Below are 17,433 nucleotides of genomic sequence, written 5' to 3'. Positions count from 1 at the left end.
GGATTTACAACAACACATGGGAAAAATCAGAGTCCAATCTCTCTTGTATGGATTGGTAGTGAAGCATTAGAATTCATGTCACTGAAACTTCTCTAATATTTATGCTCTACAGTGTTGAAAATTGAAAAGTAAATTAGAACCCTGAATATATAATAAAAATTCTTATTGAGAAAGTAATGGACAGTAGAGAGTTGATCATGGGGAGGAAAATCTTCAGAGAAACTGATACTCATTGCAAAATGTCCTCCCAAAATTTTACGAGTGCCGTTACGCAACCTAAAGAAACCAGAAAATTGAAGTTTTACGGGTAAGTGTGGTAGTTGCTGAGTTAGCATCCTATGCATTTCAATCCTAACCATACTTTGAATTGCTTGGTGACATAATGTAGTGTGTTTAATTCAACTTATTTTGGAGAAGCAATTGCTTTCTATTTTCTAGCTTCCTATGAGAGCTAAAAATACGCAATTAAGGTTGTAGTTGTCTCTAACATAGTGTTTGGTTCGAAGGAAATGGAGGGGAGGGATTTTTTAAATTAAGGTTGTTTGGTTCAATTTTTAGGAGGGACAGAGAGGGGAAACCCTTCTCATCTAATTTTTGCTCCCCTCCAATATCGGGGGAATTTGGAGTGGGGAGGGGAAGGAGATTTAAAACATTTCAATTGAAATGACTAAAATATCTCTACTTATGTTTTAAAATATAACTATAAGGATACAAAAGTAAATTTATTTTTAAAATCCCTCCCCTCCCCTTGTGAACCAAACAAGAAAATGGTTATCTTCTTTCCCCTCCATTAAAATTCCTCCCAAATCCTTTGAGCTCTTTAAGAGTTATTTTATTTTATTTTTAAATTAAGCAAATTTGGTCCCTCAATCAATTTTCTTCTACCTAAAACCCCCAAATTCTTACTTTCAACTCAATTAGTGTTTCGAAGTTCGAACTATCTTTTGCTCAAAATTCACCAACCAAAACATTAAATTTCACCCAAAAAAAATCTTGAAAGTTTTCCATCTTCAAACCCTAATCTTGCATCATATAAAATCCTTGATCTTGTAATGGGAAAAGGGCTTTGCTGTTCCATTTCAACAATGGTCCTCATCCATGTCTCTTGCCTTCACCTAGTAAGGGAAGGGTGGCTGGATCTTGTAATGCTTCTTGTTGGGGAGGTTTTTGTAGGCTTTATTCTTTAGCCTAAGCCTATGGCTTTCTTTTGTATCTTTGTAGTACCCCTGGTACTATTCTAATATAATATATGATATTTTTGGCCGTTCAAAAAAAAAAAAAATATAAAATCCTTGATGCTTCAAACTATTGATTTTCACTAAATTTTTTACTTTCAAAATTTTAAAACTATTCTATCTTCCAATTCCATCATAAAGCCCAAATATTTGGATAGAAAATGAGAATTTCAGGGTTTTAGGTAGAAGAAAACCAACAGGGGGACCAAACTTGCCTAATGTTAAAAATAGAGAAACTTAATTTGCTAAAAAAAACTTGAGGGACGAAAACTGCACATAGTCTAAAATCTAAACTAAAGGGACCAAAAGTGCAAATAAGTTTTTTGCCATAATTTGCTGAGCAAAAAAAAAAAGTTTTTTTGCCATGATTATATCTTTTGAAGAGAATTTATTATTTTAAAAACAAAACTATCTTTGGTATTTATGTAATTTTATCTTTCAACTCTGCAGCATGGCTGGTAGGCAAGTCCTTGATGTGCCCTCAACAAATGTTGGTGGTTCCGCATTTTGTATTGCTGTAAGCACCAGGGGAATGGACATTCAAAAGGTGAGCTAAATAATTACTTTAATCCATTGCCTTTGTTTAGGGTTCAACCCTAAACAGCTGATATTTGTTTAGGGTTCTCTTGAAACACGTATCATTACTGAAATAATCAATTCTAGTCTGCTACTGTTCATCGTGGACTCTTGTTTTCAATTGTCCATGTATTTTTCATGACTTAGTGTGTCCTTGTCCAACTAAAGATGGAATACCTCAAGCAAGTTATTCCACAGCATGGTAGCAAATGAAACTTTTAACCTGCCTCAGTCTCTTCTGCACCTTAAACATGCAAGTCCACTCAGATTTATATTTACACTTTGTCACCAAAGATTTGAAATGTGTTAATTTTATGTTGTAGATATGCAATCATTTTTTTTAGCTATATACATTTTTTTTTGGAAGGCAAATTGTATATTATATTATTAAGATAAGCACAAACAGTACAAGTGGTACTGAATGAAGAGATAATACAAAGCACCATTGGTGCTGCCTCCCAAAGATAAAACCCAAACTAGCCCATCAAAAAATTAAAACCCCAAAGATTAACCAAAATGATCCTTTATATTAGAGGACCATTGATTAAAGCTAGTGTTGAATCCTTTCTCCCTAGCTTTTAGCCAAGACCAAGCTGAAATCATAGCCTCTTCCATGACTTTCGAAGAGTCGAATTGGTTTCCTTGAAAGATGAGGTTATTCCTGTGATGCCAAATAGTACTAGTTAGAGCCACCCACCACCCATACCATCTGCTATGATTTACATTAGCTCTGAATCCTTCACAAAACTGTGTTAGATGACTTGCTGGGGCAGTTGGGAGTGGTCCTACAACCTGTAGCCATGACATGGATTCCCACCATAGGGGCAGTGTCCTTTGGCAATTAAAGAATAGGTGACCCACTTCCTCCTGAACTTGACCACATAAAGGGCAATCAGCATCTTGGATAATGATATTTCTTCTTAGAAGGTTACCCTTAGTAGGTAATCTGTCCTTGAGGAGCCTCCAAGTGAAAGTTGCTGCCCTTGGGGGGATGTTCATCTTCCATATTAATTTGAAAATTCTAACATCTGAGGCTGAGGCATTGATATTCAATATCATTCTATATGCTGAACTGGTGGAATACACTCCTGTAGATTCAGCTTTCCACACCATAGTATCCTTCACATTTCTCTGAATAAAAATAGAGGAAATATCTTCCATAAAATTCACTGCCAATATACTTTCGTGGTCAAATAAATTCCTCCTCCAATTGAGATCCCATCTCCAACCATCTTCAGAAAAATTCCATAAATCATATTTTGGAGGATATCTTATCCTCACCCTTGTTCTTGTAATTTGTTTCTCTTAAAAATATTTTTTCTATATAAAAAGTTGTTTACTTCATTATGAGGATAAGGGGAGACATAGGAACATGATTTATGCTTTTATTGCTTCTTTCTGTTTTTGAATGCTGAATTATAAGTGAGACATAAACAACAAAATTATGTTAGGAATGCCTCTTTTTTTTAGTAACTTCCTCAATTTTTATCTCTTAAATCAATAATTACCTCATAGGCTCTGGAATCTTCTAGCACATGGATCTTAGCTTTTCGAGAAGAGGAGAAGGCTAGCTGGTTTAAAGGACTTGTACAAGCCACATATCAAGCTTCTGTATGGCATCCTTAGTCTGCTTTCTTCTCATGCTTTTTGTTTTGATAAATTATTATTTCTGTTTTATTTATTGTCGATTTCATACAAGTATACATGCTTCATGTAGACTCCTCCATCAGTTGATGTGCTAGGTGACTCAGAGGGCAATGCTACTTCCTACAATGTTCTTAGTACCCCAAATACAAAAACAGCTGACATTGTTATAAATGGGGCACTGGTGGAATTGAAGTTGTTTATATATGGAAAGGTGGGCTACATTCTTTTTAAGGCTTTGACTGGCAGTAACATGAGGAATGACCACCGTGTGATGCATACAGACATCCATTTGTATTCATACACATTCTGGTTGTCATTTTTTGTTTTTGTCTCGATACCCGAACATTGCCTTTGTACTATCTTGTCTTTTAGAGTTTATTGTTGAACCCATGATTTTTGCTGGTACTTTTTGGATATTTTGACCTGTTCTTCCTCACATTTACTTGTTTAGGGTTCACTTTTCAAGGTTAATATTTGTTTGTGCAAAATCCATTGAGACAAATATATATATATATATATATATATATATATATATATATATATATATATATTTATTTATTTACATTTGTGCAGGTTGGGGATACCATAAATGGAAAGCTTGATGAGTCTCTCATTCTTGAAGTTGTTGCGGATGGGGGAAAGGTTTGTGCATATATTTTTTCTTCTAAGATTTGTGTTTAGGTAGATGCATTTTTAATTGGAATGGCCCTGGATTGTTCAATTTTTTTAGACATGTTACACTTTTGTCGTATGCAATGGAATGCAGAGAAATGTTCTTGGGTTTGAGTGACTCTTTGAATGTGGGTTTTGGGCCTTACTCAACCTAGAAAATCAGCTTGTAAGGTGAGGGTTGTCCCCCACTTGTATACTTCAATTTGGCATATTACTAGTGAATGTAGGACTAAACCACCACCTTTGAGGTTGCAATTCAGGCAACCCCTAAAGAGGTTGCATCTAAGATGGGCTAGAGAGGACCATAATTAAGGTGGCTTTCCAATAATGAAATTGCATGGTAAATGTTCGAAAGTATTTCTTAGGAACTTATGTATTGTTTTAATCTGTTTGAAGCTCTAAGGACTAGATAACACATATTATTGTGGGGATAAAAGACCGGTATAGTTTAAGAGTAAGTTATATTTCTTGAACATTTTGGTCGAATATCAAAACCTTAAGAGATTTTTTTTATTCTTTTTGTTAACAGGCTTCATTTAACATTATTTTTTTAATTGTAAGTCATAATATATTTAATAACACAGGATATAGCATAGCAAGTCATGTTCTATATAGATAACAATTCATAGTTATGGTTATTTGATCAAAATTTTATCTAGATGTGTTAGGAACCAAGAATACAATTGAGAAAGAATATTTTTTTATTGAATTGGATGGAAGAAACAGAAAAATAGGAGAGAGAGATCTCCTGCGAGGCTTTGCTCTTAATGAAGGATTTTCCTTTCACAAAGAGCAAAGCTCAATTCTCAAATGATGCAAGGACTGGATGAATTATTTCCCTTTACATACTCACTAACCCATAATGAATTGATATCCTAACTGTATTAACTACCTAATTCCTAATCTTTTTTGTCATTATTTGTAGATTGAGCTTTTGCTCTTTGTGAAAGAAAGAAGAATTTCTTGGTGAAGGGGAAACCCTTGGATTTCACATTTCACAAAGAGAAAAAAACGCTCAATCTACTAATAATAACTGAATAGAATGAATCCTTTCCTCTAAAATCTAATTAATTTCTATAACTAATTAACTAGTCTAATTGTACATAACTAGTTTCCCCTTTCCTGCTACTGCAGTTCCTGCCATTGCAGTGTGCTTGATTTTTTTTTTTTTTTTTGAACGGCCAAAAATATCATATATTATAATAGAATAGTACCAGAGGTACTACTGAGATACAAAAGTAAGCCATAGGCTTAGGCTAAAGAAAAAAGCCTACAAAAACCTCCCCAACAGGAAACAATACAAGATCTAGCCACCCTTCCCTTACTAGGTGAATGCAAGAGACATGGATGAGGACCATTGTTGAAAAGGAACAGCAAAGCCCTTTTCCCATCCCCTCAACCAGGACCAAGATCTAAAAATAGCGATATCCACCAGCTTTGAAATAGAGAACTGTTGATTGTTAAAAATCATGTCGTTCCTATAATACCAGATAGAAACTATTGCTGCTATCCACCAAACCCTCCACTTTCTGTTAGAAGCCTTAGAGCAGTGTGCTTGATTATATAGCCGTTGAGAATGCTGTTGCCTTTCTTCCCTTATTCCCCTTTATATGGATTTGTTTGTAGAAAATATCTAGTGCCAGGTTGTCAGCAAATGGTAAAGCCCTGGGAAAATAGTGTGTTTTTGTACAGATTTCTTTTCTCAAGTGGGAGTTTGGGTAATTTTTTTTACACTAAGAAGGAGGCGGTATGGATCTTTGTAGTCTAGTGTTTGAAAGCTTCTGTTTGGATAGTTGAAGCATGGAGATCTTCCTTTAGTTACGACTTTTGTTTCTTGAAACAGCTGTACATCTGTATATGCATTGCCTTTTCTATTTATGTTTTTTTTTTTTTGGACAGCAAAAGTAGTTTTTATTAGATAAAAGTACCAGAGGTACTAAAGATACATTATAGTTATAAATAGGCTACTGGATGTAAGGAGTCAGGCTGTGTATCAGTCTGATCAATCCAGAATTCCCAACAACAAGTACAACACCTTGCCCCACAGGTTTTTGTTTCCTAATTACAAAAACCATCTATTAGGTTGCTAGACCACTGGTTATAGTGCATAGAAAAATCTTTCTCCATAGCTCTAATCCATGTCCAGTGCAAAAACACAGCATCCTCCAGCAACTTTATTCCATTGAACTGTGCATTCTGGAAGATGACCTGATTCCTATGCTTCCATAGAGACCAAGTTAGGGCTATCCACCAAGTCTTCCATCTGTTATACCTCTTCGATCCTGGTGTCCCATGTACATGCTGCAAAAAGTGTTGTCTTTTGTTAATTGGAGACACCCCCAAGGATCGTACCCAAGTCTGAGATTCCCACCATAGAGGTCGTATTTTATTACATTCAAGAAATATGTGAGATGCGTCTTCCTCCCTAATTCTGCAAAATGGACAGAGGCTATCTTCCAACACCACTTGTCTTCTATGCAGGTTCGATTTAGTCGGTAGTCGATCTCTAATTAGCCTCCAAGCAAAGATTGATGCCTTAGCAGGAATCTTTAGCTTCCATAGGTCTTGAAGAGCTCCATCCTGATCTTCACCCTCTAAATGACCCTGCAGCAGTTTATATGCACTCCTTGTCGAATAAAGTTCATTAGGCTCATGTTTCCATACCCAGGTATCAGGTACTTGTTGCTGAATTTGAGCATGTGAATTTTGAGTTGAAACATTTATGGCATTATGGTATTTCTTAGAATATTAAGAATGTGAGTTTAGGCCTAACTCAACCCCAAAAGCTAGCTCAAGGGATGAGGGTTGCCCCTCACTTATATATTTTAACTTGACTTTATTTTTAGCCGATGTGGGACTTGGGTTTTTACCAACACCCCCCTTCACGCCCAACACTTCTTGGGCTTGGTGCATGAACAACAATGCAAATAAAATGGTGGATGATGCAGTATTTCTGTTATGGACTTGGCTCAAAAACTTAGAGAAGGATTTCACAACCCACTATAATCAGTGGTCATCAAACCTAACTGAAGGATTTTTCCGCAGATGAGGATTTGTATCTAGGTTCATTAATTGTATTAGTCTTATAATATGAAACTTATTCTGGGTCAGCAACCAAATTGTTATGGTGCTGAACTAGACCAGAATTTTAGCTTGTACTTCTAGTACCTCTGGTACTTTGCTAATATATATATATACTTATTTTGGCTGATAAAAAAAAAAAAAAAAACAATGATGGGTGACCCCTTTTTTTGATTAATCTTCAATATGGGACTTGGGTTTTTCCTAATACATCCCCTCACACCCACCACTTCTTGGGCTTTTTGGTGCGTGAATAACAATGGTGGGTGACCCTTTGGATTAATTTTGAACCTGGTTCTGATACCATCTTAGAATATGAGCTTAGGTCTAACTCAACCTCAAAAGCTAGCTCAAGAGATGAGGGTTGTCCCTCACTTATATATTCTAACTAGGCTTTATTTTTAGCTGATGTGGGACTTGGATTTTTCCCAACAGTATTTAGCTGTACTGTTGTTACAGTAATGGGAGAGAGATGCAAGTTAAATAGTCTTTTGAGCATAAACATGGAGAGGTTGAAGCTCCAAATCTTATATTTTAGAATCTTATGAATACTGTGAAGCTTACAAAATAGGAATTGGTTGCTGCAGTAAAAATGAGAGCTGTTAAAGTGGATTATCTGACTCAAAAAGGAACATACCCCCATTCCATAATAGCAAAGGCATGTTGGGTTCCATAAACTGATTTGAAGTTTTGAACTAAGAATCCATGTTTGGTTTTTACGGCAAGTTTTACTTTGGCTGGCGGGGGCTTAACACCACCCTCCTCCTTAACCCAGGCTTTAGACTAGTTATGAAAAAACATAGGCGGAGTTAAGTTTTGAACTAACGAATGGAGAAATGAAAAATATTGTGTGAATATATTTACAATCCATTGAGTAATTTTAGCTATTTCTATTTGCCATTAAAATTTTCCAATTTGGAAGTGAATTTGGTATTTTTCTTATTTTGTAACTTTGATTCAATTATGAATGCTACTGTGGTTGCTGTTTTGTTTCCCAGGTCCATGTCCTTCTTGCAGATGGCGACTTGACAGTGAAGATGAAATTGCATTCTTTAAAAATTAAGGATGAACTTCAGGGTCGTCTATCTGTAGCTCCGCGTTATCTTGCTGTTTCTGTCTTGCAGAGTGAAACTTCATCCTCTGACATGTATGATTCCCATGGGAAGGAAGTGTCTCATGATGATGATGACAGCTTTACGGATGCATTATCTGAATTCATTTCTCAAACTGATGGAGGATATTGTTTACATAATATGGATTTGGATCATCAGGGATTGGTGGGGATTGCTTCTGATTTCGAGTCTCTAGAAAACATAATGCATGAAAAGGGCACTCCTCGTGAGGTATATTATGAGGCACAGGGAAGTGATACTTCAAATTTTGTATCTGTCTCCTTTACAACAAGAAGTTCTTGTTCACCTGATTATGATGGCATAGATACACAGGTACTTAGTTGGGCATTGTTGACAATGAATTGGAGTTTCTGGTGTTTTCTTTTATATTATTATACATTGCGGTATTTACATTTCTGATTGTTAATCTTCAGATGTGTGTTCGTATGTCCAAACTGGAATTTTTCTGCAACCGACCGACTATTGTTGCTTTGATAAGTTTTGGTTTGGATATAAGCTCTGGAAATAAAGTGACAAGTCCCACGGACACTTTGGCAACTTCTTCAGAGAAACTTGTGGTAAAGGAGAGAACTGATGAAGAGGGGCCCGTTAGTGGATTGTTGGGATTTGGTAAAGAACGTGTAGTATTTTATTTGAACATGAATGTGGACAGTGTAACTATTTTTCTTAACAAGGAGGATGGTTCTCAGCTTGCTACATTAGTTCAAGAAAGCTTCTTACTGGATCTTAAGGTAATTTCTGTTAGCTGGTTAGAGCCTTCTTTTCTCGTTTCTCTGTGGATCTCTATATACCATTGGTTTCCATTCTATTTCTAAGCAATTCCTTTTCATTTGCTTTAGTTGTAAAAGAATTGGTGTTATCTATTATTTATTGTCATTTGTATACAAACTCTGAAACATAATATTTTTCTTATCAAGGTTCACCCAAGTTCTCTTTCCATTGATGGAACATTAGGGAATTTTAGACTTTGTGATACATCCCTTGGATCAGATCAGTGTTGGGATTGGCTTTGTGACATTCGTAATCCTGGTGTTGATTCCCTTATAAAGGTGTGCTTTCTTTATCCATAAACCATCCTTTTAGAGACTCATTGTGTGTGTGTTTGTGTTTTAATTTCAGTTTTTTTCCCCAAATATTTCTCTATTCAAACATGTTATTTTACCCCTTGCACGGATAATTTAAGGTTTCACATGCCACTTCTAAATTTTTTATTTGATTAACAATCATAGTACATATTGTGCCAGTTTAAATTAGCATATTTTGATTTTGGACAAGTTTATATTCAATATAAACTATTAAATCTTTTAACAAAACTCATTCAAAATATTATTATTAAATGAACTCATTTTGTTTTGCTTATTTGTTGTATTATTAGTGGTGTAATTCTAATTTGGGTTTTGTACTTGTATGTAATTATTAAAAAAAATTGTATTTTAAATTTATTTTCATGTTGTTATTAGTGTTTTTTACGACATGAAGAACTTACATATTAGTACTCTCTGCCTGTTTTTATTATATTTTATTATTTCAAACTGTTAGACATAAAACCATGCATATGGGAATAATTTTAGATTGGAGAAAGGTCTGTAACACACTCTTTTCAACATACTATTTTAATGGGTGGAATCCATGTAACTGTAAGTTCCACTAAATACAATAAAAAATAAGAAATGGGTCCCACATCATTTGTGGGTCTCACATGAATTTCTAACAACTAACAACTTACATTTAATAATAAAAAAATGAAAAAAATAAAAAAAGAAATGTGTTACTAGCATTCCTTTTTAAACTTAAATCTTAAAAGTTTGATGATCAATTAAATTTAATGTGGTGTGCATTTGTGTGTGTGGGATATATGTTATGTATTTATATTTTACCGTTAATATTTAATAATCTATAATGACATTTATCTATTTCAAAATCATTTTTAATAATGATTAGTAATTTGCTTTGTCGTTCATGATTGGAATGGCAACTTTACAAATACATATTGATTTTTGTTTTCAGTTCAAATTTAATTCTTATAGTGCTGGAGACGATGACTATGAAGGATATGATTATAGCTTGCAAGGCCATCTTTCAGCTGTTCGCATTGTTTTCCTTTATAGATTTGTGCAAGAGGTATGCTCGAAAACTCAGTAAATTTGGAGTCAGATATTAAAATTAGTACTTTTTTTGTTTCTCATGTTAAAGCTGTTTAGCTTCTGAGATACAGTTTCTTGCCCTGTTTTGTTTAAAATTTTAATACACATGGTCTCTGGGTTCATCAAGCATTTGACATATTTCTCTGTCTATCTGAAAAGGAAAAATATTTCTATATTTGTTGTTGGTTCCAGATAATGATGTACTTCATGGAACTTGCCTCCCCGCACACTGAAGAAGCAATAAAACTTGTGGATAAAGTTGGAGGATTTGAATGGTTGATTCAGAAATATGAAATAGATGGAGCTACTGCACTCAAGCTGGATCTTGCACTCGACACTCCAATTATCATTGTTCCAAGGAATTCAATGAGCAAAGAGTTAGTGATCTTTAAATCTGTTTGTGGAGTCTAATAGCAGTTTTTATTTAATGTGCTTGGTTATTTTTTATGACGGTATTATGGGCTTTGTGTTAAAGTCAAAATATAATAGGGTGAAAATTGCATTGCATTATTGACATAATTGGTTGTCACGTTGAATAACAAAAAGCATGATAGTGTGTGCTTGATTATGTGTCATGGTGTTTGCTTTTGCTATAAATCTGAGAGTTTCAGATGGTTACTATGGTGTAGTAAGTGCTATTAGAAAATTACTTATATATATTTTGTTCTTCTGATTTCTTTTAATTTTGGTGATGGATGACAAATAAAATTCTGGGAGGATATGTGGGGTAGGGAGAAGTTTCTTTAATAACATATCAAAATTTTAGGAGAACTGAAGATCAATATCCGTTGGTGGAAGTTACTTTTTATTTGTTAATAAGAGGGGTTTATTAAGAATTTTGCTATAACATTGGCAAAGCTCTCTCTCCTAAAAGCTTAAGCTATTGGGGACAGATAACAAATAGTTTTTGTATCTTACAAGCTGAAAAATTTATTGACTTCCAGTTTTATACAACTTGATCTGGGAAAGCTACAGATTAAAAATGAATTCAGTTGGTATGGATCTCAAGAAGAAGATCCTTCAGCTGTGCATATTGATCTTCTTCATGCTCAGGTACACATTTCTTGTCACAAGGGTTCTTGCAATTAAAATTCTTGACGTCTTCCTGACTACAAATGAATTACAGATTCTGGGTATTAACATGTCTGTTGGAATTGATGGTCGTCTTGGAAAACCAATGATACGTGAGGGTCAGGGACTTGATATATTTGTTCGTCGAAGTTTGAGGGATGTTTTCCGGAAAGTCCCAACTTTTTCACTTGAAGTGAAGGTAACTCCAATTCCAAACCCTAATGTTTAGGTGTTTTCTTGTATTTCCCTCCCAATGTGTGAAACTTTACCTTTCTTTTTGAAGTCTATGCACTAATGAGCATGTTGAAATTAAAAAAAAAAAGGAGTAATAAAAAGCGTACCGCTAGGATTTTTCATCCAGCTTTCACCCATCACATGTGGTTAAAAGTAAATGATTGTGATTGTATACAATTAGCATTTGTGCTTATGGCATTAATGATTTATTGTCTCAGTCTCGCTAGTCATTTGAAGGGACTGGCATTCTTAAGGTTGTTACTACTCTTTCTCTTGATGAAACCAGATTTAGAGATGATTTTATTCACTCAGTACAAGGAAGTGATGAGAGTAAATTGCTATAAATTATGCTTGTTTTGTGTTTTTAATTTTATTTTATCATTTGCAGCGGTGGGTATACTGACCTAGGTCTGTGAACCGATCCATGAAGCCTGTGGATTGGATAGATAACGGACCTATTTTTTTAAAGTTTGTATAATTATATTGAGTTTCTGAGTCCGTCCTGTTAAGCCTGTGGACCTAGCAGGCTTTATCCGCGGACTAAAGGACTATCAGTTTAACCTGCCTAAGTTTAATGTGCAAGTATTATTAATTTTTTATGTTAAAATTTTGATTTGTCTGTATATAAGAGAGTGTGTGTGTGTGTGTGTGTATGACCTAATCTAAGGTGAACATTGTAGAGTGTGGTTTATAGCGGATCGCTTCTTATGACCACTAGATATATTATTAAAATAATGAACAGTTTAAATTTCTTATTCTGTAATTTATATTTATAATTAAGAATATATTGTTGTTTACTGATTTGTCCCTGATCTGATTAATAATTTGAATTAATTATGACAGAAGATTTATAGTAGTAACTAAAGTTAATTGGTACCATAAACCATCAACCCCTTCTCGTTGGGAACTTCTTCACCACCGTCTGCCACAGCTGGAGATGATTTCCGGCAGTGGTGCACCCTTTGCATCTTAGGACCTCTCCCTCTTCCCCTTCCCAAGAACCCCTCATTGCAGACTACCGTTTGCTTTGTCGTCCTCGTTGTCATTGTTTCTGCATATTAACCACATCCAGATCTCAAAGTCACCAACTGTACTTCCACCTCACCACCCCAGAAGTTAATTCACAAAGATGACCGCAAATTACATAATAAAGAAAAAACTTTTAAGTTGTGTCAGCTAAACACACTAGACAAATCCTTCCCCAAAAAATAAAAGAGACAGAAAAAAAGATCAACAGAAAACCACTAAGCCTTGACCAACAAAATCAACCAGAAAAGGCAAACCGCTGATTCTTCTACAAGATGGATCAGCCCAAACTCGTCAGAAACTTCTTTCCCAACAACATTGTCGTTGCTGCCACTAGTTTCCCCTTTGTTCCATCAGAAGCCACAAAGTAGGTCTTCCTCCGGATCCCAACCACAGTGGCTACAAACACCATCAACCCAACCTCGTTGGAAACTGCCAAAATAGAGTATATAAGTGGGTAGCAACTTTGTGGTAACAGAATCTATCCTAGATCCATTAAAAAGGGTCGCCCACCATATCCACAACCAAGCCCTAAAAGTGCTAGGCATGACGGGATGTATTGAAAAAAATTCATGTCCGACATTGACTAGAGATAGTACCAAGATAGAGTCTATAAGTTGGGGACAATCCTCACCTTACAAATCAGTTTTGTAGGGTTGAGTTAGACCCCAAACCCACATTCCAAGAGAAACTTCTTCCCCGATTACACCGATGTCATCGTCTGTTCCCCCTCCACGTGTTGAAAGCCACTAAGGTGGTCCTTTTTGTCAAGTCCCTGATCTAAGTAATTGACAAGGTCTAATTAATTTTTTATTTAAGAGCCATAATGTCATTTTTTATATAAATACTAAATTTTTTTGGTCAAAATATCATAATAATAATTATAAAGGCTGGACCACCATAAACCATATATGAGCATGGTCCATGGGAGAAGCTGTCTACATACATACATACATATACATGTATGTATAAAACTTATATTAACATAACCATACCCTAATTTTTTGAAAAATCCTGTATCTCGTACTCGTATCTGGTGGTGGCGTGTGCCTTTCACATGCAGAACAGGGAGCAGAAATTGAGGCATGCCAGCATCTTTGGACTTTTCTGCCAATGGATCTTGGGGATTCGGCGGGCATTTATGTGTGAACTTTACCGGAGGATGGCCATGGATTGCATGGTGTTTCAGGGTTGATTGAGGCTGAAAAAAGCACCAGTAAACAATGAATACATGGGTTTGAAAGAAACTGCTCAAGTGATTTGGGCACTCAGCAGAATGAAATTTATAAAAAATAAATACATAACTTTTTACAACAATGAAGAAAGAAATAATTGGGAAAATATTGGGTTAATGATGCTTATTAGAGACGTGCTTGTGTATTCATGTACTGCCAGCTGGAATGCCATCTGCACTGTAATGTAACTGTTAGTTGGTCTTGTCTGAAACAGTTCATCATCCTAACCTAATTGATCTGACAGATAACTTGCATATATTTGAGAACTCTTAGAATTAATATAAATGACAGTCTAAACTTTAGATATCAGTAAATTTTCTTCTCTTATTTTCCTTCCCTTTCTTACAGTTAGTATTTCTTATTACAATGTTAATCACATTTCCTAGGTTGCAATATATACAGTCTACCAATTAGTGGACAGATCTTAACTTAAATATGCAGTTTCCAACGGCAGCATCACACAATCAAGAATGTGTGTTGGTGAATAAACTAAAAACTGATCTCCCTGTTTTGAATTTTTTTCCTGGTATCAAACTTTAGGCATAGTGATAATCGTCTAGGCACCTGGTTAGTGGACAGATAATTATGGACTTTTCAACAGGAACATTACAATCAAGAGTGTGTGTTGTTTAGGATACCCTTTTTGAGCTTCTAGAGAATCTATTGAAGCAAATCTAGGGATATAGATTTTCCCTCAATAATCTTTGCATTCTGTTCCTGCCAATGACACCTAAAAGCAATATTTTTTTTTTGGAAGGCAGAAAATATAGTATATTATTAATCAGAACTACAGCAGCACCAGAGGTACTACTGGTGACATATACATAAGTGCAAGACACCTATTACACTACCCTCCAATACAAGATTAGAAAAGCCAACATTGACCCCACCACATATGCTAGATATGTATAACCCATATTAACCAAAATATTCCACAAGGTTGGAAGACCAGTGGTTGAAAGAAGTACAAAACTTTTTATCTCTGGTCTTTAACCATGACCATGTTAGGAATAAAGCATCTTCCATCACTTTGGATGGATCAAATCGATTGCCTTGGAATAACAGTAAATTCCTATGCTGCCATATTGAGCTAGTTAGTGCAATCCACCATCCACACCATCGATTATGATTCTTCCCTGCTCCAAAGCCATCACAGAATTGAGCAAAATGAGATGCTGGAGAAGCTACAAGTGGTCCCACCATCCGATTCCACCTCATTGATTCCCACCATAATCCACTGGTCAATTCACAATTGAAAAACAAGTGACCAGCCTCCTCCTGATAGTTTCAGTTTCCACACAGAGGACATACATATTCCTGAATGATTACATTTCTTCTAAGGAGATTACATCTAGTGGGTAATCTATCTTTAATAAGTCTCCAAGAAAAAATCGCAGCCCTTGGGGGGATGTTCAGCTTCCACAGTGTCTTGTAGATATTAGTCTCTGGAAATTGTCTGTTATTAACTGTTAATAGTCTGTAAGCTGATTTGGTAGAATACACACCCGAAGAGTCAGCTGTCCACATCATGGTATCCTGCATATGAGGCTGAAGCTGTGTAGTATTAATTGCTTCCATAAAAGCCACAGCTATATCCTGTTCATGATCAAACAAATTCCTTCTCCATTTTAGATCCCAACTCCATTGTCCCTGAGAAAAGCTTCCCATAGTCGAAATGATGCTGTTCTGCTGACCACTAATCAGGAACAGCTGATGATACTGCTGCTGGAGAGTAGAATCAGCCCCCAACCATTTATCTTTCCAGAACTGAATTCAGGCTGCTGAGTTAATTTTCGAAGATCCCTCCACCATTGAGAGTGCCAAGCTTTATCTCTGCCATTACTGAGGTCTGACCAGCCACCATATTTGGATGTTAAGATTCTGGCCCATAACTGATTCTGGTTAGATGATAAAGCCCATATCTATCTACCCATCAAGGCTGCATTAAATTTGGAAATATCTTTGATCCCAAGTCCCCCAACCTCCTTGGGAAGGTAAATGGCATCCCACTTCACCCAAGCAATTTTCTTAAGCTCTTGAGAACCCCCTCACAAGAAATTTCTTTGCAAGGACACCAGTTTCTTAATCTCATTGTTTTTCTGTCTCTTCGCTTATAATCGCTTCTGCTCTCGTGTCGGAGAGGTCGAGAAGAAGAGTCATGTCATCACCAAAGTACTTGGGCGAGACACCTGGACCTAAGTGCCATGCCACTTCATCTTCTAGTCTTTCGAAGGTCTCCAGCTTCTTCAATCTTCCCACCCATACGTTCTTGTAGCGCCGTTTATCTTCCTCGGAGATGTCCAGTGTGAGCGAAGACCATGATCCCCCTTTTCCAGCGAAATGATTGTCGGCCTTAGTCGTATGGGTTGTCCTGTTTGTCGGCGCGACCACTACCTCTGCATATGTCCTCGTCGCTGTCTTGCTTCGTGCTCCTCTGCTAGAAACTACACCGTTACGAACGTTATCCACCATGCCCAGCTCCTTATACGCAAGGTTGTGTTGAATATGGTTCTTCATTGCCTTGCCTCGCCCATATTTGGGGATGTTAACATGCAGTTTGACTCCCCGTATGAAGCTGTTATCCATGTCTCTTTCGACTCTCCTTTTGTCGGCTACTCCTTTGAGGCGAACGAAACCGTACCTGCTCCCTTCTTTGTTTTTTCGGTTGGGTATGAAAATCTCCTTGACCTCCCCCCACCGACTGAAGTGATTCCATAACTCCACCTCGGTTACCTTCTCCGGGAACCTGGTGAAGTAGAAGGATGTAATGTCAGAACCATCCCTCCAGTTCCTTCGGTGGTAATTGTTTTGCTGTTGATGCCCATTCCTACCATGTGTTTGTATGCACAAGTGCCTTCTCTTCCTAGACCTCACCGTTTTCCACTCAAACTCACTATCCTTTGGTTGCACTCTGTCATCTGTTCGCTCACTCACAAAGTGTCGCACTCTGTCACTGACTTTCTCTCTCACACTGTTTCTCTCTCTCGCACTCACTCGCACACTCTCTCTCGCACTCTCTCTCATCTCATTCTATTTTTTGCATAATTACCGTTTGAATAGACGAACACATTGCAAAGCAACACTTTGTGAGAAGCAACAGTTTTTCACTTATGTCTGACTGACCCATTTAATGAATGCAGAATGGGAAAACAAACATAACATGACCCTGCTAACCACAAAAGATTGAAGACAATCAATTAATAAACCTAAAAGTCATGCTACACCTAAAAGCAATATATAGAGTACACTGCTATCAGTCTATAACACTTTCCCCTTGTTTTGACTGGCCTATAAATGAAAATCTTGTGTATCTACATAAATGAAAATCTTGTGTATCTCTTATATCCACAGTAGTTTCATACTGTAAGCAGTTGTTATT

The 17,433-nt window shown here is 36.3% G+C and overlaps 1 protein-coding gene across 2 annotated transcripts in view; it reads left to right on the top strand.

Moving 5' to 3' along the window:
* LOC100782481 (uncharacterized) overlaps nt 1-17,433 on the top strand; it is a 56,253-nt gene that overhangs the window by 18,901 nt on the left and 19,919 nt on the right. For both annotated transcript variants that reach the window (XM_006583910.4, XM_014778196.3), the window contains 11 exons: nt 1,686-1,782; nt 3,327-3,422; nt 3,529-3,669; nt 4,032-4,100; nt 8,210-8,656; nt 8,758-9,075; nt 9,262-9,393; nt 10,352-10,465; nt 10,681-10,865; nt 11,433-11,541; nt 11,615-11,758. In XM_006583910.4, the coding sequence (XP_006583973.1) occupies nt 1,686-1,782; nt 3,327-3,422; nt 3,529-3,669; nt 4,032-4,100; nt 8,210-8,656; nt 8,758-9,075; nt 9,262-9,393; nt 10,352-10,465; nt 10,681-10,865; nt 11,433-11,541; nt 11,615-11,758 (1,852 nt within the window). The remainder of the gene's footprint in view (nt 1-1,685; nt 1,783-3,326; nt 3,423-3,528; nt 3,670-4,031; nt 4,101-8,209; nt 8,657-8,757; nt 9,076-9,261; nt 9,394-10,351; nt 10,466-10,680; nt 10,866-11,432; nt 11,542-11,614; nt 11,759-17,433) is intronic.

The sequence above is a fragment of the Glycine max genome, chromosome 7 (genome assembly GCF_000004515.6).
Source record: "Glycine max cultivar Williams 82 chromosome 7, Glycine_max_v4.0, whole genome shotgun sequence".
Lineage (NCBI taxonomy): Eukaryota > Viridiplantae > Streptophyta > Magnoliopsida > Fabales > Fabaceae > Glycine > Glycine max.
This window is presented reverse-complemented; position numbering and strand designations above follow the sequence as displayed.